Raw genomic sequence first — 21,836 nt, forward strand, 5'->3', positions numbered from 1 at the left:
CCTCATTTTTGAAGGACAGTTTTACCAGATTAAAAAAATGTGGTTGTCAGTTTTTCTCTTTCAGTACCTTAAATGTATTATACCACTGCCTTCTTGTCTCCATAGTTTCTGATGAGAAATTGGCACTTGGTCTTATTGAGGATCCCTTGTATGTGATAAATCACTTTTCTCTTGCTTTCAGAATTCTCTATTTTAGCATTTGACATTCTGATTAGCATGTGTCTCAGAGTAGGTCTATTAGGGTTTATTCTGTTTGGAGTACATTGCACTTCTTAGACATTGTTTTAGTTTCCTAGGCTGCTTAAAGCAGACACCATGAAATGTGTTGGCATAAACAATGGGAATTTATTAGCTTACATTTTGAGGCTAAAAGAAAGTCCAAATTAAGTTGCCATCAGGGTGATGGTTTTTCCTGAAGTCTGGCTGCTGAAGATCCATGGCTCCTCTGCCACATGGCAAGGCACATGGCAGCATCTGCTGGTCTCTCCCTTCTCTTCCAGGTTGCATTGATCTGTTCCTTGCTCCCAAGGCTTTCTCTCTGTTTGACTTTAATTTCATTTATAAAGGACTCCCATGATAGGATTAAGACCCATCCTGAATGAGTTGGTTCACACCTTAACTGAAGTAGCCTCATCAAAAGGTCCTGCTTACAATAGGTTTACACCCACAGGAATGGATTAAGTTTAAGAACCTGCTTTTGTGGGGGTACAAATAGCTTCAAACCACCACAGACATGTTTATTTATGTCTTTCATATGAATTGGGGAATTGGGGGCCATTGTATCCTCAATATTTTTTCTGCCCCTTTTCCCTTCTCTCCTTCCAGGGCTTCCATGAAGAGTATGTTGGCACACTTCATGCTGTCACTCAAGTCCCTTAGACATTGCTCAGTTTTTTTCCATTCTTTTCTCTAACTGTTCTTCTGACCATATGATTGCAATTTTCCTGTCTTCTAGCTCACTGATTCTTTCTTCTGCATGTTCAAATATGCTGTTGTATGCCTCTAGTATATTTTTAATCTCCAATATTGTGTCTTTTGTCCCCATAGTTCTGTTATGTTTCTTTCTAAACTTTGTAATTCTTTTTGCTCATACTTTGTTGTGTTAATATTCTTTAACTCTATATCCACTATTAATTTATTTCTATCTGTATTTTCCTTCATCTCCTTGAGTTGATTTAGGAGATTCATTTGAACTTCTTTATTAGTTATTCTAATTCTGTGTCTCCCCGAAGTTTTAATTTTTTCCCTTGATTAAGCCACATCTTCCTGTTTCTTAATATGGATTATAGATTTTTGCTCACGTCTGGACATCTGATTATTTTGATGGGCTAACTCTGAAAGTCAGAGTTAGCCTAGGATTTTATTGTAGGTCGGCCACGTGTTAAGACTCTTCTTTGATGCTTGGTCCAACTTAAACTGGACCTTTAGAGTAGCCCATGTTTAACTGTTCAAATTTTCTCAGGTCTTCTGCACCTGATTCTTGCCCTGAACATATGGTACAACTTCTAAGATTGCCGTTTTATGTGCAATTATTTCACCTCCAGGAGAAAGCGCCCTTTTCTCTGTCCCTTCTCTGGGAATTGTGATCTGCTCTGTTTGTTTTTGTGCAGTATTTTCTCCCCATCTCCTAAGATTTGTTTAACTTCTCTCTCTCTCTCAATCAGTGCTGCCTTTTCATTACACTTTTCATTTCTGGAACCTGTCCTGCCTTGCAGCAGTTGTTTTCCCCTTGTATTCTTCTTTGACTCCTTGGTTGTTTTCTTTCTGCACTTCATCCTGAATCATTTCAATTGTCTTGTCTTCAGGTTCCCTGATCCTGTCTTCTGCCAGCTCCAATCTGCTGTTGAAACCCTCTAGGGAATTTTTTGTTTCAGTTATTGTGGTGTTCAACTCCAGTATTCGTTTGGTTCCTTTTAAAAATTTCTGTGTCTTTACTGAGATTCTCATATTGTTCTTTCATTGTTTTGTGATGTATTTTAGTTCTTTCTCTGTATTTCCTTTATCTCCTTGAACATATTGAGGATCATTTTTTGAAGTCTTTATCCAGTATGTCCAAAGTCTGGTCCTCTTTGCTGATGGTTTCTGGATTTTTTTCTTGTTCCTTTGGATGGACCATCATTTCCTAATTCTTTGTCTTGTAATCTTTTACTGTACATTTTAATGTTTTAAAGTGTTAACTCTGGGATTTAGTCCCTGAGCTATCGGTTCCTAAACTTTTTTTTTTTTTTTTTTTTTAATCATCATTTTATTGAGATATATTCACATACCACGCAGTCATACAAAACAAATTGTACTTTCGATTGTTTACAGTACCGTTACATAGTTGTACATTCATCACCTAAATCAATCCCTGACACCTTCATTAGCACACACACAAAAATAACAAGAATAATAATTAGAGTGAAAAAGAGCAATTGAAGTAAAAAAGAACACTAGGTACCTTTGTCTGTTTGTTTGCTTCCCCTACTTTTCTACACATCCATCCATAAACTAGACAAAGTGGAGTTTGGTCCTTATGGCATTCCCAATCCCACTGTCACCCCTCATAAGCTACATTTTTATACAACTGTCTTCGAGATTCATGGGTTCTGGGTTGTAGTTTAATAGTTTCAGGTATCCACCACCAGCTACCCCAATTCTTTAGAACCTAAAAAAGGTTGTCTAAAGTGTGCGTAAGAGTGCCCACCAGAGTGATCTCTCGGCTCGTTTTGGAATCTCTCTGCCACTGAAGCTTATTTCATTTCCTTTCACATCCCCCTTTTGGTCAAGAAGATGTTCTCCATCCCACGATGCCGGGTCTACATTCCTCCCCGGGAGTCATATTCCACGTTGCCAGCGAGATTCACTTCCCTGGGTGTCTGATCCCACGTAGGGGGGAGGGCAGTGATTTCACCTTTCAAGTTGGCTTAGCCAGAGAGAGAGGGCCACATCTGAGCAACAAAGAGGCATTCAGGAGGAGACTCTTAGGCACAAATACAGGGAGGCCTAGCCTCTCCTTTGCAGCAACCGTCTTCCCAAGGGTAAAACTTATGGTAGAGGGCTCAACCCATCAAACCACCAGTCCCCTATGTCTGTGGTCATGTTAGCAACCATGGAGGTGGGGTAGGCGAATACCCCTGCATTCTCCACAGGCTCCTCAAGGGGGCACTACATCTTTTTTTTTTTTTTTCCTTGTTTGTCTTTTTTCTTTTTTTTTTTTTTTTTAACTTTCCCTTCTTTTTTCAAATCAACTGTATGAAAAAAAAAGTTAAAAAGAAAACAAACATACAATAAAAGAACATTTCAAAGAGACCATAGCAAGGGAGTAAGAAAAAGACAATTAACCTAAGATAACTGCTTAACTTCCAACATGTTCCTACTTTACCCCAAGAAAGTTACATAATATAGCAACATTTCAGTGAACTTGTTCCTACTACATCCATCAGAAATTAACAGACCATAGTCATTTCTGGGCATCCCCAGAACGTTAAATAGCTTATCTGTTCTTCTTGGATTATTGTTCCCCCTTCCTTAATTGCTCTCTACTGCTAGTTCCCCTACATTCTACATTATAAACCATTTGTTTTACATTTTTCAAAGTTCACATTAGTGGTAGCATATAATATTTCTCTTTTTGTGCCTGGCTTATTTCGCTCAGCATTATGTCTTCAAGGTTCATCCATGTTGTCATATGTTTCACCAGATCGTTCCTTCTTACTGCCGCGTAATATTCCATCGTGTGTATATACCACATTTTATTTATCCACTCATCTGTTGAAGGACATTTGGGTTGTTTCCATCTCTTGGCAATTGTGAATAATGCTGCTATGAACATTGCCGTGCAGATATCTGTTCGTGTCACTGCTTTCCGATCTTCCGGGTATATACCGAGAAGTGCAATCGCTGGATCGAATGGTAGCTCTATATCTAGTTTTCTAAGGAGCTGCCAGACTGACTTCCAGAGTGGCTGAACCATTATACAGTCCCACCAACAATGAATAAGAGTTCCAATTTCTCCACATCCCCTCCAGCATTTGTAGTTTCCTGTTTGTTTAATGGCAGCCATTCTAACCAGTGTTAGATGGTATCTCATTGTGGTCTTAATTTGCATCTCTCTAATAGCTAGTGAAGCTGAACATTTTTTCATGTGTTTCTTGGCCATTTGTATTTCCTCTTCAGAGAACTGTCTTTTCATATCTTTTGCCCATTTTATAATTGGGCTGTCTGTACTATTGTCATTGAGTTGTAGGATTTCTTTGTATATGCAAGATATCAGTCTTTTGTCAGATACATGGTTTCCAAAAATTTTTTCCCATTGAGTTGGCTGCCTCTTTACCTTTTTGAGAAATTCCTTTGAGGTGCAGAAACTTCTAAGCTTGAGGAGTTCCCATTTATCTATTTTCTCTTTTGTTGCTTGTGCTTTGGGTGTAAAGTCTAGGAAGTGGCCTCCTAATACAAGGTCTTGAAGATGTTTTCCTACATTATCTTCTAGGAGTTTTATGGTACTTTCTTTTATATTGAGATCTGTGGTCCATTTTGAGTTAATTTTTGTGTAGGGGGTGAGGTAGGGGTCCTCTTTCATTCTTTTGGATATGGATATCCAACTCTCCCAGCCCCATTTGTTGAAAAGACCATTATGGCTCAGTTCGGTGACTTTGGGGGCCTTATCAAAGATCAGTCGGCCATAGATCTGAGGGTCTATCTCTGAATTCTCAATTCGATTCCATTGATCTATACGTCTATCTTTGTGCCAGTACCATGCTGTTTTGGCAACTGTGGCTTTATAATAAGCTTCAAAGTCAGGGAGTGTAAGTCCTCCCACTTCGTTTTTCTTTTTTAGAGTGTCTTTAGCAATTCGAGGCATCTTCCCTTTCCAAATAAATTTGATAACTAGCTTTTCCAAGTCTGCAAAGTAGGTTGTTGGAATTTTGATTGGGATTGCATTGAATCTGTAGATGAGTTTGGGTAGAATTGACATCTTAATGACATTTAGCCTTCCTATCCATGAACATGGAATATTTTTCCATCTTTTAAGGTCCCCTTCTATTTCTTTTAGTAGAGTTATGTAGTTTTCTTTGTATAGGTCTTTTACATCTTTGGTTAAGTTTATTCCTAGGTACTTGATTTTTTTAGTTGCTATTGAAAATGGTATCTTTTTCTTGAGTGTCTCTTCAGTTTGTTCATTTCTAGCATATAGAAACATTACTGACTTATGTGCATTAATCTTGTATCCCGCTACTTTGCTAAATTTGTTTATTAGCTCTAGTAGGTGTATCGTTGATTTCTCAGGGTTTTCTAGATATAAGATCGTATCATCTGCAAACAATGACAGTTTTACTTCTTCTTTTCCAATTTGGATGCCTTTTATTTCTTTGTCTTGCCGGATTGCCCTGGCTAGCACTTCCAGCACAATGTTGAATAACAGTGGTGACAGCGGGCATCCTTGTCTTGTTCCTGATCTTAGAGGGAAGGCTTTCAGTCTGTCACCATTGAGTACTATGCTGGCTGTGGGTTTTTCATATATGCTCTTTATCATGTTGAGGAAGTTTCCTTCAATTCCTACCTTTTGAAGTGTTTTTATCAAAAAGGGATGTTGGATTTTGTCAAATGCTTTTTCAGCATCTATTGAGATGATCAATTGATTTTTCCCTTTCGAGTTTTTAATGTGTTGTAATACATTGATTGTTTTTCTTATGTTGAACCATCCTTGCATGCCTGGAATGAACCCCACTTGGTCATGGTGTATGATTTTTTTAATGTGTCTTTGGATTCGATTTGCAAGTATTTTGTTGAGGATTTTTGCATCTATATTCATTAGGGAGATTGGCCGGTAGTTTTCCTTTTTTGTAGCATCTTTGCCTGGTTTTGGTATTAGATTGATGTTAGCTTCATAAAATGAGTTAGGTAGTGTTCCATTTTTTTCAATGTTTTGAAAGAGTTTGAGTAAGATTGGTGTCAGTTCTTTCTGGAAAGTTTGGTAGAATTCCCCTGTGAAGCCATCTGGCCCTGGGCATTTATTTGTGGGAAGATTTTTGATGACTGATTGGATCTCTTTGCTTGTGATGGGTTGGTTGAGGTCTTCTATTTCTTCTCTGGTCAGTCTAGGTTGTTCATATGTTTCCAGGAAATTGTCCATTTCTTCTACATTATCCAGTTTGTTGCCATACAGTTGTTCATAATATCCTCTTATAATTTTTTTAATTTCTTCAGGATCTGCAGTTATGTCACCTTTTTCATTCATTATTTTGTTTATATGGGTCTTCTCTCTTTTTGATTTTGTCAGTCTAGCTAGGGGCTTGTCAATCTTGTTGATCTTCTCAAAGAACCAACTTTTGGTGATATTTATCCTTTCTATTGTTTTTTTGTTCTCTATGTCATTTATTTCTGCTTTAATCCTTGTTATTTCTTTTCTTGTACTTGGTTTAGGATTGGTTTGCTGTTCATTTTCTAGCTTCTTCAGTTGATCCATTAGTTCTTTGATTTTGGCTCTTTCTTCCTTTTTAATATATGCGTTTAGTGCTATAAATTTCCCCCTTAGCACTGCTTTTGCTGCATCCCATAGGTTTTGGTATGTTGTGTTCTCATTTTCATTCGTCTCTATATATTTAGCAATTTCTCTTGCTATTTCTTCTTTAACCCACTGATTGTTTAGGAGTGTGTTGTTTAACCTCCAGGTATTTGTGAATTTTCTAAGTCTCTGATGGTTATTGACTTCTAATTGTATTCCATTGTGGTCAGAGAATGTGCTTTGAATAATTTCAATCTTTTTAAATTTATTGAGGCTTGTTTTATGTCCCAGCATATGATCTATTCTGGAGAAAGTTCCGTGAGCACTAGAAAAGTATGTGTATCCTGGTGATTTGGGATGTAATGTCCTGTAGATGTCTGTTAAATCTAATTCATTTATCAGATTGTTTAGGTTTTCAATTTCCTTATTGGTCTTCTGTCTGGTTGATCTATCTATAGGAGAGAGTGATGTGTTGAAGTCTCCCACAATTATTGTGGAAACATCAATTGCTTCCTTTACTTTTGCCAATGTTTCTCTCATGTATTTTGTGGCACCTTGATTGGGTGCATAGACATTTACGATTGTTATTTCTTCTTGCTGAATTGCCCCTTTTATTAGTATGTAGTGGCCTTCTTTGTCTCTCAAAACATCCCTGCATTTGAAGTCTATTTTATCTGAGATTAATATTGCTACACCTGCTTTCTTTTGGCTGTGGCTTGCATGAAATATTTTTTTCCATCCTTTCACTTTCAGTTTCTTTGTGTCCCTGTGTCTAAGATGAGTCTCTTGTATGCAACATATTGATGGTTTATTTTTTTTATCCATTCTGCGAATCTATATCTTTTAATTGGGGAGTTTAATCCATTTACATTCAACGTTAAAACCATGAAGGCATTTCTTGAATCGGCCATCTTATCCTTTGGATTATGTTTGCCATATTTTTCCCTCTCTCTATTAATATCCTTTATTGTACCCATACCGAATCTCTTTAGTACTGAACCTTTCTCCAAGTCTCTCTGTCCTGTCTTTGTTTCTCTGTCTGTAGGGCTCCCTTTAGTATCTCCAGTAGGGCAGGTCTCTTGTTAGCAAATTCTCTCAGCATTTCTTTGTCTGTGAAAAATTTAAGCTCTCCCTCAAATTTGAAGGAGAGCTTTGCTGGATAAAGTATTCTTGGCTGGAAATTCCTCTCACTCAGAATTTTAAATATATCGTGCCACTGCCTTCTCGCCTCCATGGTGGCTGCTGAGTAGTCACTACTTAGTCTTATGCTGTTTCCTTTGTATGTGGTGAATTGCTTTTCTCTTGCTGCTTTCAGAACTTGCTCCTTCTCTTCTATGTTTGACAGTGTGATCAGTATATGTCTCGGAGTGGGTTTTTTTTGGATTTATTCTATTTGGAGTTCGCTGAGCATTTATGATTTGTGTATTTATGTTGTTTAGAAGATTTGGGAAGTTTTCTCCAACAATTTCTTTGAATACTCTTCCTAGGCCTTTACCCTTTTCTTCCCCTTCTGGGACACCAATGAGTCTTATATTCGGACGTTTCATATTATTTATCATATCCCTGAGGTCCATTTCGAGTTTTTCAATTTTTTTCCCCATTCTTTCTTTTATGCTTTCATTTTCCATTCTGTCATCTTCCAGGTCACTGATTCGTTGTTCAACTTCCTCTAGTCTTGTACTATGAGTGTCCAGAATCTTTTTAATTTGGTCAACAGTTTCTTTAATTTCCATAAGATCATCCATTTTTTTATTTAGTCTTGCAATGTCTTCTTTATGCTCTTCTAGGGTCTTCTTGATTTCCTTCATATCCCGTACTAGGGTCTCATTGTTCATCTTTAGTTCTTTGAGTAGCTGCTCTAGGTGTGTCTCTTCTGGTCTTTTGATTTGGGTGCTTGGGCTTGGGTTATCCATATCGTCTGGTTTTTTCATATGCTTTATAATTTTCTGTTGTTTTTGGCCTCGTGGCATTTGCTGAACTTGATAGGGTTCTTTTAGGGTTTGTAGACTAGTTGAAGTCCTTATCTCTAATTTATCAGATCTACAGCTTCGTGGAGTAGACTTTCTCTAACTAACCAGCAGGTGGCGTCCACGAGCCACCTGTTCTCCACAAGCCAGATCTCCCCTGCTTAGCCTTTTTGGTGAGTGGGGGAGTGAGTCTTGTGGGGCCCAATTGGTGTACCAAGCTTGCGTGTGTAGTTGGTGTTGCCTGCCCTGTATGTGGGGCGTGTTTCTGGGCAGTCGGGGAGGGGGGGGTGGCCCTAACAGTCAAATCTCCCTGATGATTCTAGAGTTTTAAAGCTACTGCAATAGTCTAATCCTTCAGTTCAGTCCTGCCACAGTTTGTCTCTGCCACTGACCCACAAGTCTTTGGTATTGGCGTATGGCTCCTGAGACTTGCAAGTGGGCCCCTCTTCCAGGCTGTGCACCCCGGGTCCTCTGTTGAGGGATGACTGTGCTATGTCACAGGTGAGTGCCGTCCACCCAGGGCAGTTCTGGGCTGCTGGGCTGTGTTGGGAGGCTCCCAGTCTGCTCAAATGATGGCTGAATGGGGCTCTGTTAATTCACACTGCTCCCCCTTCCCAGCTCTGGGACATTCAGCTGAGGTTGCAGGGAAGGCTAATGTCCACGCCCAGTTTTGTGGTGTGTGCCTGTTATTTGAAGCACTTCCGTCACACTGGGTTGTCTGCAGCAGCTCTGGGCTATGGGGCTGGCGATGGGCAGGAGTGTTTCCTGTCCACCAGGATGGTGGCTGTGAGCGGACACCCCCCTTTTCTTGGGAAGTTGTGTTGTTTAGTGAATTTTCTCAGCCACTGGATTATTGCCTTTTGTCTCAGAGCTCTCTTAGTTCTGCTCTTGACTTGACGTGCCCAAATTTCAATTCTTTGAAGCTTTCTGTATTGAGCTTCTTAGAGTAATTGTTTTAGAAAAAGCAAAAAGGATTTAAAAAAAAAAAAAAAAAAAAAAAAAAAAAAACGGCCCTCCTCAGAGATCTAATGGGTTATTGAAATGCTAATAGACAAAGCAACCAGGGCCATTAAGGAAAGGTGCACAGGGCAGAGAGATCAGCCTTGCTTCAGGATTTGCATATGCGCCTCAAGGCCTGATCTCCGCCCTTCCCCTTTCTGTGTTCACCAGAACTCCAAAAATCCTCTGCTTTTATTTTGGAGTTTTTCGTGTTGTTTTTTTTCTATGCCTGTCTCCTCTCTGCTGGGCTGGCTGCTCTCAGAGTCTCTGGTGTCTTGTCTCAGTCTATCTATGGTTGGAGTTTGAATCAGTAGAATGAGTTTCCGATAAGAGCAGCCACTGCAATTCTCCCTTCTCCTTCCTGGAGCTGACAGCCCCTCCTCCCCCGGGACTGAGCCTGGCAGGGAGGGGCGCGGGTCCCCTGGCCGCAAAAACTTACAGATTTCGCTGATCTCAGCAGTTCCACGTTTTCATGGGTGTTGTATGAAGTATGCCCAAAGACAGATTGCTCTGTGGTGTCCAGTCCACGCAGTTCCTGGCTTTTTACCTACTTTCCTGGTGGAGTAACTAAAACATACAGCTCACCAGTCTGCCCGGTTCCTAAACTTTTTATCCAGCTAGTGATATGAGAGATATTTCATTGAGTGCCAGTAGCTAACAAAAATAAACAGATCGATGCAAAGCAAGCAAGCAAGCAAACAAAACAAAAGAACCACCTTTCACAGTCTTTGCAAATTGGCTTTGCACTGGTTGTTGCTTTCCTTCAGAGTTAGCCCTTCTGTCAAGATCAGCCAAAGGTGAATGTGAAGTACAGGGTCCATCATTTCTGAGCCTGTGTCTTGTCTTGGGTGTGTGCTTGCTCTTAACCTTAGGAATTCCCTTATTTACAGGAATTCAAATATTCCCTCTATTCCCTATGAAATGGACTTTCTCCCCTTCCTATGTGCTGTTTGCATGAGTTAAAGCAGGTAATCCTTTGCCTCGCACCACTTTGACTCAATTGTTCACTGCTTTCGTTGTTTGCTAGCTGCTTCTACCTGCAGGGCAAGTTCTGGGAGGGCACCCAGAGAGAAATGTCCTGTTCAGTCTTTCAGGCTGCCATTCAATAGATTGGCCCTGACGTAGAGCACTGCAGAATGCACACAGGCGTTACTCTGCTCTCCCTGGAGCAGCGCCAGGGACCACAACCATAGCACAAGCTGGACCCACACTGCTCTGGGAAGGGCTGGGGAGAGGGGCCTGTTAGGGCCCTATGAGCTTCTCCTGCCATTTTTTAGTGCATGTTTTCTTGATTCAGCACTTGCCAAGTTACAGAAACCTTTTAACTGTTTTCTGAAGTTCTGTGGAAGATGGCTCTACCAGTTCTCACTAGTTGTTCAAGGATTCTTGGGAGAACTGCACCCTGGAACATTTTATGCCACTATCTTGGTTGATAGGAAATCCAAGATTACTCCTTGACCCTTTTGTGATTCATTCATTACATACTAAATGTAGTGGTGATCAAACTTTCTGAAAATGAACATTTGCTTTTTATTTTGTAATTTTCTTGGAGCCAGAACTTTTGTCTAGGACTTTGCTTGGTCTCATTCTGCTATTCAGTGCATAGCAGATTTAGGGAACAATTCCATATCTGGGGATGGTAATGATTGTAAAACTCAGGCCCACCTATTAAACTTGCTCTTATTTTACTTTTTTCATTTTGTCTAAAGTATTTAAAGTTTTAATCCTTCTTAAAGTGCAAATAACTATTTAATTTCTTAAGCAAGCCCAAATTGGTACATTTCTAATATTTAAAATACATTTTGGCTGTCAATTTCATTTCTTACAGTGTTAGTTTTCCAGATTCTTGGGTATAAAACCCTACACAGATTTCTTTGAGGGAATGATGGGCTAAATCTTTCACTCATTTGTGCCACCAACTCCATTCTAAGACTCCTAATAATAAAAGGTCCTTCTAGGAATAGCCAAAGAGGTGATGGAATTATAGACAATGATGAGAGAAATAAGCAAGAAGAGCCCCTGGGAAGAAAGATAACTGCAAAGCAAGTATCAAGGAGTTCAAGATTTTAATTCAAAACAAGCAGATTTGGTTGACATTTATCTCTATATGATGTTAATAGATGAGAATGGATTGCCTAGTGGTCAGATGAGGGGCACTGAGCAAAGCCATGAACAGACAGTGATGTCAGCTACAAGGAATTTGTTAAGTACTCATTAAAGGAGATCAGAAAGAGGGAAGCAAATCAGATTAGACCTCTGCTTTAGAAGCTCAGCTTAGAGGGCACTGCAGTTAATTGTTGGAACCTATAATATTCAGATCTTCAGTGAGCTATTGAGGGGAAGGTGAGAAGAAATAGCTTTATTTTTCTTCTCAAGTTAATAGTGACCTTAGAAAGTTTAATGTCTAGGAAATGTGGGCTAGGAGTAGGTTTAGCAGGGGGTAGGACACCCAAGCAAGTTTGCAAATTCTGAGTTCACCTGGATGGATATATATATATATATATATATATATATATATATATATATATGTCAGAATCCAAGATAAATAGGTTTAACAAGCAAACTGTGAAATAGCAATCTGGTAATACGTAATGCCGAAAGAATTTTTCATGTACCATTCCATATGTTTCCTGAAAGTATTAAAGCTTGAGAAGAATTTGGAGAGGTATAGAACCATTTTTTTTCTTATAAAAGTAATTTCTATTGGTTATACTATGTGCTGAATTCATTAAAATAAGTCCCTAAGGATATATCATAGAGTTCCTTTTGCTTATATTTGAGATCTCTTTTGTATTAGGAAAGAACATCGTCTCCTGAATTTTGTAGTTAACATATCATACTTGTAGTTAACTTATCATACTTAGTGGCATTCAGTAAAAAACTGAAACATGCAAATAAGGATTTGGATTTGCTTCTAAAAAGTCAATGAGATACTTACAATTTCGTGTTGAAATATGCTCGGACAGTTTGAAGCACTGAGGGTGTAAAAGAACTTGGAGAGATGGACGTAGGAAATCATATTACATTCACCCTAAAAAACTTGAATAGGAAATGAATAAGGCTCTGTGATCTTGTCACTGATGGAAAATGAAGAAAAAATTGTGACACTTTAAGAAATATTTTATTATAGACCTGAAGATAATTTTAAAAATTTGTCAAGGGCCTTCCTCTTAGCCTATTACCAAATTAAACATTTATTATTCCTTATGGTGGTTTGGAGCTATGTTCCGCCAAAAAAACATGTTATTAAACTTAATCCATTCCTATGGGTGTGAACCCATGGTAAGTAGGACCTTTTGATGAGGCAGCTTCAGTTAAGGTGGGACCCAGCTCAGTTAGGATGGGTATTAATCCATTTACTGGAGTCCCTTACAAGCAGAATGAAATTCAGACACAGAGAGAGAGACAAAGCCACAGAGAAGGGAGAGGCTGCCATGCAAATTGCTGTGTGACAGAGGAGCAAGGACCAAGGCTCACAGCAGCCAGCCCAAAAATGCCAGTTTTTTTTTTTTTTTTGGGGGGGGGGGGCGGGAGGGAGCATTGCCTTGATGATGCCTTGATTTGGACTTCTAGCCTCAAAACTGCAAGCCAGAGCCTGAAAAATGAAAATAACAGTACTGCTTACAACTATTGGCCTTTGGTTCTAGACTGCTTTCTGTCAGTCCCAAAGTCCAGGGACTTTTTAATCTGTAATTAGTTAATAATTGTTGAAGTCCATGTGGCAAGGGTTCACTGGAACATTTTCTCCAGTGGATTGTGCCTTTGTACCCACATATCTCCTTTATTGTACCAGTTTAGCTATTATGTATAACCAGTGAACTACTAGTGACCTGAGACTATGCCCTCTGGGCACCTGACTCATTCCATGGGAGAGGCTTGAAGGAGAAAGGGAGCAGAAGTCACAGAATGAATGGTTAGGACTAAGGACCCATTTTTGTGGATGCTGCCTGGGAAACTAAATGTCATAATGAGGCTACATTATGAACATCAGTCAAATTCTTTCTCTTATCTCCCAAATGTTGAGCGGACTGTTTTACATCCACTTGTCTATATGTACGTAAACTCTGGGGCTTATTCTTGAATGAAGCCATGATTAGAAGTTTGATTTCTGATAACCAGTGTCGAGACCTCTGCTCACTCCACCCCCTTCTTGTGGTTGTTGCTGCATTTTGGAACGTCGCTTTCTCCCTCTGAAAAGTTCTAGCTTGTCACCACCAAGCTGTGTTATCCTATAGCCTTGCTATTTCTAAGGATAGTAAGCTGGAAAGGAGGGCCATTTTGTTGCTTCTTCCAGGAATTCTGTTCCTTCTAAATCCTGTGTCCCAACAGGCAAACACCGTAGGGCTGTGCCTCTGACTTCTGCAGTGATCAGATCAGGATCAGAGAGGGTCATAGATTGGAACTCGCTTGGCTCTCGACACCACAGTTCTTCCAAAGGCTTACTGCTACCCTGTATTACACCCTTCAGGCCTGCCCTTCAGCTACCTTTCTGGCCTCTATAATTCCAATATCTTCCTAAATTGTCATTGTTAGCATTACAATATTAAAATTTCTGAAGAGTTTTTGCACTGTGTTTGTGTGTTTGCTGCTCTGTGTCACATTTCTTCCATTTTGGGCATTTCAAGTTGACATGACATAAACTTTTTACCTCTGTCACCGAAGTACAAAGTCACTGACATGATCAAGATGAAAGAAAAGACATTTCAAGCACTGTACCTTCTAAATTATCATATTTCCCTCTAAATTTTTAGAAGGGGAAACATGAAGAGCTCCCTAAATTAAGCCTGGAAAGTTGAGTAATTTCTCATGACTAACCAACAGCAGGCTATACTTTTCTAGTATTGTGGATCAGGGGAGAGCAGGCAAGGCTGAGCTCCTTCCTTCCTTGTCAAGGTGTGGGATGCACTCCCCACTTCTCTCCCGAGGCTTCTCTGCCACAGGTGGGTTGGGAGAGTTTGCTGCACTAGGAAAGGGAGTATCCATTGGCTCAGGCCTCAGCACCTCTGAGCCTTGCTCTTTCTTGCTGGCTCCAGAGTATTTGGAAGAGACGAAGTCTCTCTCAAAGAAATATTCCCTGAGCAATAGGACACAAGGAATGGCTTTTTCCTAAGGACTTTTTTTTTTTTTTAAAGTTTCTTTTTGGTCCCTAGTGATATCAGAACTTCTACCCATCTACAAATGGTGGAGGCTCAGTGGTCCCAGACCAGCAACTCGTTTTTCCTCCCTTTTTTTTTTTTTTTTAACTTTTATTTAGAAATAAATTCAAACTTAGAGGAAAAGTTGCAAAAACAATACAAACCCCATACACAGAACTCCAACATACCCTGACCCCCCTCCCCCAATACCCCGATCCACCAACTTTAACCTCCTGTCACACCACCATTTCTTTCTTTCCCTCCCTCCCTCCCTATCATCCATCATCTATTGCTCTGTCTTCTGAACATATGAGAGCAAGCTGCACACATCCTTGAACAAACACTGTAATTCACATATACATTTCCCATGAACAAGAACATTCTTTTATGCAATCCTGTTAAGTGCAGCTAAGAAGTTCAGGAAATTCAACATTGATACAAAGCTTACATTCTGTATTTCCTTTTTTTTTCTTATGTCCCAACTGTGTCCCTTTGAGCCTCCTCTCCTCCATCCTCAGATCCCATCCAGGATCATCCTTGGCATTTAATTGTCATTATCTATTTAGACTTTTTTTTTTTTTAATTGTGGAAACATATATACAGCCTAAATCTTCCCATTCCACCCCCTCCCTAGCATTCCATTAATGGGATTAATCACAGTTAGAATGTTGTAATGCTATCCCTTTCCCACCATCCATTACTAGAAATTTCCCTTCACCCCAAACAGCAACCCTACACTCATTTCTTAACTCCCCATTGCCCCTTCCCCTACTTCTCATAACCCATACTCTGTTTTTCATCTCCATGGTCATATTCTCTGATACTTTCTTTGTGTTTGCTGTGGGGCTTAAATTTAGCATCTTAAAGCTATAACAATCTTGTTTTTCTTTGATACCAACTTAACTTCAATAGGACACTTAAACTATGTTCCTATACTCCTCCATTCCCCCACCTTTATGTAGTTCTTGTCAAAAATTACATATTTTACATTGAGTCCAAAACCACTGATTTATCATTACAGTTTATGTATTTTAGATCCTGTAGGAAGTAAACAGTGGAGTTACAAATCAAAAATACAGTAGTATTGGTGTTTATATTTACCAGGTGATCTTTACTGGAAATCTTTATTTCTTCATGTGGTTTCAGTCAATTGTTTAGTGTCCCTTCCTTTCAGCCTGCACAATTCCCTTTAGCATTTCTTATAGGACTGATCTACTGGTGATGAAGTCCCTCAGCTTTTGATTATCCGGGAATGATTTCATCACCCTCTCATTTTTAACCTCCAGGGGTGTGTGAATTTTCTAAGTCTCTGATGATTATTAACTTCTATTTGTATTCCATTGTGGTCAGAGAATGTGCTTCGAATAAATTCAATTTTTTTTAATTTATTGAGGCTTGTTTTATGTCCTAGCGTATGGTCTATTCTGGAGAAAGATCCGTGATCACTGGAGAAGAATGTGTGTCCTAGTGATTTGGGATGTAATGTTCTATAATATGTCTGTTAAATTTCTCTATCTCTCTCTCTCCTTTCTTTGTTTCTCTGTCAGTAAGGCTCCCTTTAGTATCTGAAGTAGGGCAGGTCTTTTATTAGCAAAATCTCTCAGCATTTGTTTGTCTGTGAAAAATTTAAGCTCCCCCTCAAATTTGAAGGAGAGTTTTGCTGGATAAAGTATTCTTGGTTGGAAATTTTTCTCTCTCAGAATTTTAAAGATGTCATGCCACTGCCTTCTTGCCTCCATGGTGGCTGCTGAGTAGTCACTACTTAGTCTTATGTTGTTTCCTTTGTATGTGGTGAATTGCTTTTCTGTTGCTGCTTTCAGAACTTGTTCCTTCACTTCAGTATTTGACAGTCTGATCAGAATATGTCTTGGAGTGGGTTTATTTGGATTCATTCTATTTGGAGTTCGCTGGGCATTTATGCTTTGTGTATTTATATTGTGTAGAAGGTTTGGGAAGTTTTTCCCAACAATTTCTTTGAATACTCTTTCTAGATCTTTACCCTTCTCTTCCCCTTCTGGACCACCAATGAGTCTTAAATTTGGACATTTTATTTTATCTATCATATCCCTGAGATCCATTTCAATTTTTTTTTATTTTTTTCCCCATTTTTTCTTTTGTTCTTTCATTTTCCATTCTGTGGTTCTCGAGGACACTGAGTCATTGTTCAGCTTCCTCTAGTCTTGTATTATGAGTATCCAGAATCTTTTTAATTTGGTCAACCGTTTCTTTTATTTTCATAAGATCATCTATTTTTTTATTTACTCTTGCAATTTCTTCTTTATGCTCTTCTAGGGTCTTCTTTATGTCCTTTATATCCTGTGCCATGTTCTTCTTCATGTCCTTTATATCCTGTGCCATGCTCTCATTGTTTGTCTTTAGTTCTTTCATTAATTGCTCCAAGTACTGTGTCTCCTCTGATCTTTTGATTTGGGTGTTTGGGTTTGGGTTCTCCATATCATCTGGTTTTCTCATATGCTTTAAAATTTTCTGTTGTTTTTGGCCTCTTGGCATTTGCTTTACTTGATAGGGTTCTTTCAGAATATGAAAAACACCAATCTCTAATTTGTCAGATCTGCAGCTTGGTGGCATACACTTTCTCTAACTAGCCAACAGGTGGCGTCTGTGAGTCACCTATTCCCCTCAAGTGAGTTCTCCCCAACTTTGTCTTTGTGGTGTGTGGGGGTCTGATTCTTGTGGGGTTCAATTGGTGCACCAAGTTTGGGTGTGTTGTTGGTGATGTCCGCCCTGAATGAGAGGCATGTGTCTGAGCAGTTAGGGAGGCAGGGGAGCTTTAATAATGAAACCTCCCGGGTGTTCCCAGAGATTTAAGGCTGTTGCAAGAGTCTAAGCCTTCATTTCAGTCTTGCCACAGATTGTCTCTGCCACTGACCCACAAGTCCTTGGCATTGGTGTAGGGTCCCTGGGATTTCCGAGCGGGTCCCCCTTCCCAGCCGTGCTCTTCCAGGACCTCTGCTAAGGGAAGGCTGTGCCACATCACAAGTGTGTGCTGGCTGTCCAGGGAAGCCCTGGACCACCAGGCCATGCAAGGGCATTTCCAGCCTGCTGTAAAGATGGCTGAATGGGACATGTTAATTTCCCCCTTTTCACACAGCTCTGCCTTCCCAGCTCTGGGACAATTAGCTGTGGGTGCACTAAAGGCCACTGTCCATGGACGATATTGTGACATGTGTGCGATGCTGCGGGAAACACTCCCCATCACACTGAGACCTTTGGCATGGCTCTGGGCTGTGGCTCCAGCCCCAGGCAGGAGCATCCCCAGCCTGCCGGGAAGATGGCTGCAAGTGGTGCAGTTTGTTTCTTCTTTGGCTCCCCTCTGCCCTCCTGGCTCCAAGACAATTAGCAGCAGGTGTGGGAAGGGCTATCTTCCATGCCAGATATTGAGGCATTGGCACAGCCTGTTCCTGCTGCATTTTACTGTGTGGTTCTCGCTGCCATATCCACAGCCACTCCCGGGTTTGTTTGTTTTTTTTTTTAAAAAGAACTGGTCCATCTCCAAATGCCAACACATGGTTTCCCCACACTGCAGCACAGCCGCCGGACTTTCAGCCAGCTCACTCACTCATTTCAGAACTCAGACTCCCGGTTTCACCAAATGCCTGGCCACTGTGGATTTAGCAGACCTTGTCCTGCTGGTGCATAGCTGGAACTGGTGTTCTGGGTTACTTTCTGGCTTTTATCTAGTATTGTTCATGAAGGTGTTTTCTTGCCCTGTCTCACCTAGCCGCCATCTTAGGTTCTCCCCTTCCTCCACTCTTTAGGATGGTTCTTCATTCCTTTTCTCCCACTTTTCCCATCCACTTTTATATTGACCCGGTAGTGGAAGATGAGAGTGAATATAGTGGAATGTCTTTAATATGTGCCAAAATGAGTGTCTCATATGGGTTGAGGTCATCTCTGTGGCTTCATCTGTTCACTGAAGATGAAGAAGTGAACTTTTTTTGGAGGTCATTCCCTGGCAGTAGTTTTCAGCTCCTATCTTTGTTCACTCTGAAATCAAAATTGAAGTGGGATGGAAATATGGTTCTTGACTCATTTCTATGGAGGAATTCAGTGAACAGGGCTGAATAAAATTAGTGATTAAAAACCACTTTCCTTTCTACTTTTTGGTCTCCTCCTTTTCAAAGTCCTAAGTCTTCTATTCTGCAGTAAATTGAGACTCTAATCTCCCTCTCTTTCTTTCTCTCTGTTTATGTGTCTGTCTTCTCAATTCCCGTGAAAAAAACTGCAAGGAAATTCCTCCTCACAGTGCCTATAATAATGTTAGCTGTTATCATTGTAGTTTTGTGTCAAAAGTATTACCATCATTACAGCTTTTTTAGAAATCCTAAGTTGGTTTTATATTTGTTTTTAATTCCTGAAGATGTGATTGTGTGTTTACACAATTAAAAGTGAAATATGGCAAGGCAATTACATACTTGAGCTGGGTAGACTTCTTTCATAGTGGGAGGCTATGAAAAGGACAGCTTTGAATTTCTGCCAAAATTTGACATATACTTAGGCTTTTAAAAACATTTATTTCCTATCTTTTGTCTCCCTAGACTTTGTGGATTTGAACCATTCTATGATGAAAGAGGTGATCAGTTCATGTTCAGAAGAATTCTGAATTGTGAATATTACTTTATCTCCCCCTGGTGGGATGAAGTATCTCTAAATGCCAAGGACTTGGTAAGTGTGACAGAACAAAATGAAACAAGCAAAACAAAATCCCTCACATTCCTTTTTTTCTATTTTTAAAATTCAGTTTTATTGAGATATATTCACATACTATACGGTCATCCAATCAGTTGTTCATAGTATCATCATATAGTTGTGCATTCATCACAATAATCAATTTTTTGAACATTTTCATTACTCCAAGAAATAAAAATGAAAATAAAAATAAAAATAAAAGTAAAAAAGAACACCTAAAACATTCCATCCCCCCATCCCACCTTATTTTTCATTTCAGTTTTGTCCCCATTTTTTGATTCATTGGTCCATACACTAGATAAAAGGAGTGTGAGCCACAAGGTTTTCACAAATCACACAGTCACATCATGTAAGCTACATAGTTATACAATTGTCTTCAAGAATCGAGGATACTGGATTGCAAGAACAGTTTTAGGTTTTCCTTCTAGTTATTCCAATACACTAAAAGCTAAAAAGGGATATCTATATAGTGTATAAGAATAACTTCTTTACTCCATTTGAAATTTCTCAGCCACTGAAACTTTACTTTATTTCATTTCTCTTCCCTATTTTGGTCAAGAAGATTTTCTCAATCCCACAATGCCAGGTCCAGGCTCATCCCCGAGAGTCATGTCCTACGTTGCCAGGGAGGTTCACACCCCTGGGATTCGTGTCCCACATAGCGGGGAGGGCAGTGGGTTCACCTGCCAAGTGGACTTAGAGAGAGAGGCCACATCTGAGCAACAAGAGGTTCTCTGGGGGAGATTCTTAGGCACAGTTATAAGTAGGCTTAGCCTCTCCTTTGCAGTAACAAGCTTCATGAGGGCAAGCCCCACGATCAAGGGCTCAGCCTACTAAATTGGTAGTCCTCAATATTTGTGGGAATATCAGTAAATTCCCAGGTGGGGAAGTTTAGTATTTCCACATTTGCCCCCAGTTATTCAGGGGGGCCCTGCAAATACATTTTTATTCTCTGCCTAAATTACTTTGGGATATATTGGGATTTCACACTAATTTCACAGATTTCACTTCCTATTCAAAGTTCCATGTAATTATGGTGTTCGAATAAACGGTGTAAGTTAAATCATTTAGTGTGCTACAGAAAGTATAGATCTTGCACCAAATAAACATCTCTTCCCTTAGTCTCACACAGAAGTTTAAGTTTTAAAACACAGTCAATATCATCCTTTACCCTTTGGCCTGATTTGCCTTAGTCCTATCTAGAGCAGCTTCACTCATATCTCTACTTGAAGTCTGGTCTCTTTTTCAGCTTTTTTAACAGTTGCTGTATGAGGTAGTACTGACATTCATAACTGCCAAACTCTAGCTTTAAGTTTCAGGTATCAAACAGATACCCAAAGTTCCATAGACTGACCAGGTTATATACAAAGAGCTCAGCATCTCAGAATTTAGAGATAACCATTACAACTCAGGAATAGATGTGACTGCTGTAAGAGCTTACAATCTAGGGACCTTTATGTTAAGCCTTCTCCTGATAACCTGTGCTCTAAGATTCAGTTCTCAGAGTTTATACATTATTCTTAGTCCATTTTAGTGAAGCGTTATAATGTTTATTTTATCATTTCTAGCGTATTTCACTCAAAATGCTATCATTAAGATGCATTCACCTAGTTGCATGTCTCACAGCTTCATTGCTTCTTGCAGCTGCTGAATATGCTATTGTAAGCACACACCACAGTTCACCATTCTGTTCCCCAGTCGTGTACTCTTAGGCCACCTCCACCCATTGCAAATCATGAATACTGCCTCCATAAACACCAGTGTGCAAATGTCCATTCATGTCTCTGCTCTCAGCTCTTCCAAGTACATACCCCATAATGAGGTTGCAGGACCTTTTGGCCCCCACGTACTTAGCTTTTCCTCACATTCCTTTTAAACTAATTAATGGGCAATACCACTTTAAAAATTTGTCCCTCTCGTCTTAATAACTTATTTTTTTATTTTTAAAGTATTGTTAAAAAAACAATGCATGCTAATGCTTTTTCCTTATAGATAATGAAAACTGAATAGATTTAGACTCAGTCTTAGCTGAATTATCACAAATTGCAAATTACTGCAGTACTCATTAGTGAGCTTTTACTACATGGCAAACATAGAGCCTTGCTTATCATGAAAGCAGTGCTGGGTGAATCCAAATATAAATTGTACAGCAGAATCTTGTTTTAACATGACTTACTACTACCTGGATTCATATACACCTCAAATAAAGTGTTACTGTTTCCTGAAATACTGCTCAAACTTATTAAACTATCCTGATATTAACACAAATCCCTTCATGCGTCATTGGCATTATAAACAAGTTACACTACCAAAAGTGCTTTTTATTTGTGTGTGTGTTTTACATGGCTTCTCACTTAAGCTAAGTTTGAAATTTGTTTGCATTCAGAAAACACTCCTGCCTGTTCTAAAATAAAGAGAAGACGGCATGGGCTTGAAACATTTGCCATCAATCCTCTAGAGAACATCCACCCAGAGATGATCTAAAGCTGACATTTGAGTCATAGGTTATATCTCCAAGGGATCTTAGAGTGATCTAGT

General features: G+C 39.6%; 1 protein-coding gene across 3 annotated transcripts in view; it reads left to right on the plus strand.

Moving 5' to 3' along the window:
* CAMK4 (calcium/calmodulin dependent protein kinase IV) overlaps positions 1–21,836 on the plus strand; it is a 306,043-nt gene that overhangs the window by 269,845 nt on the left and 14,362 nt on the right. For all 3 annotated transcript variants that reach the window (XM_037800833.1, XM_037800834.1, XM_037800835.1), the window contains one exon: positions 19,148–19,274. In XM_037800833.1, coding sequence (XP_037656761.1) covers positions 19,148–19,274 — 127 coding nt within the window. The remainder of the gene's footprint in view (positions 1–19,147; positions 19,275–21,836) is intronic.

The sequence above is a fragment of the Choloepus didactylus genome, chromosome 13 (genome assembly GCF_015220235.1).
Source record: "Choloepus didactylus isolate mChoDid1 chromosome 13, mChoDid1.pri, whole genome shotgun sequence".
In the NCBI taxonomy this organism is placed as follows: Eukaryota; Metazoa; Chordata; class Mammalia; order Pilosa; family Megalonychidae; genus Choloepus; species Choloepus didactylus.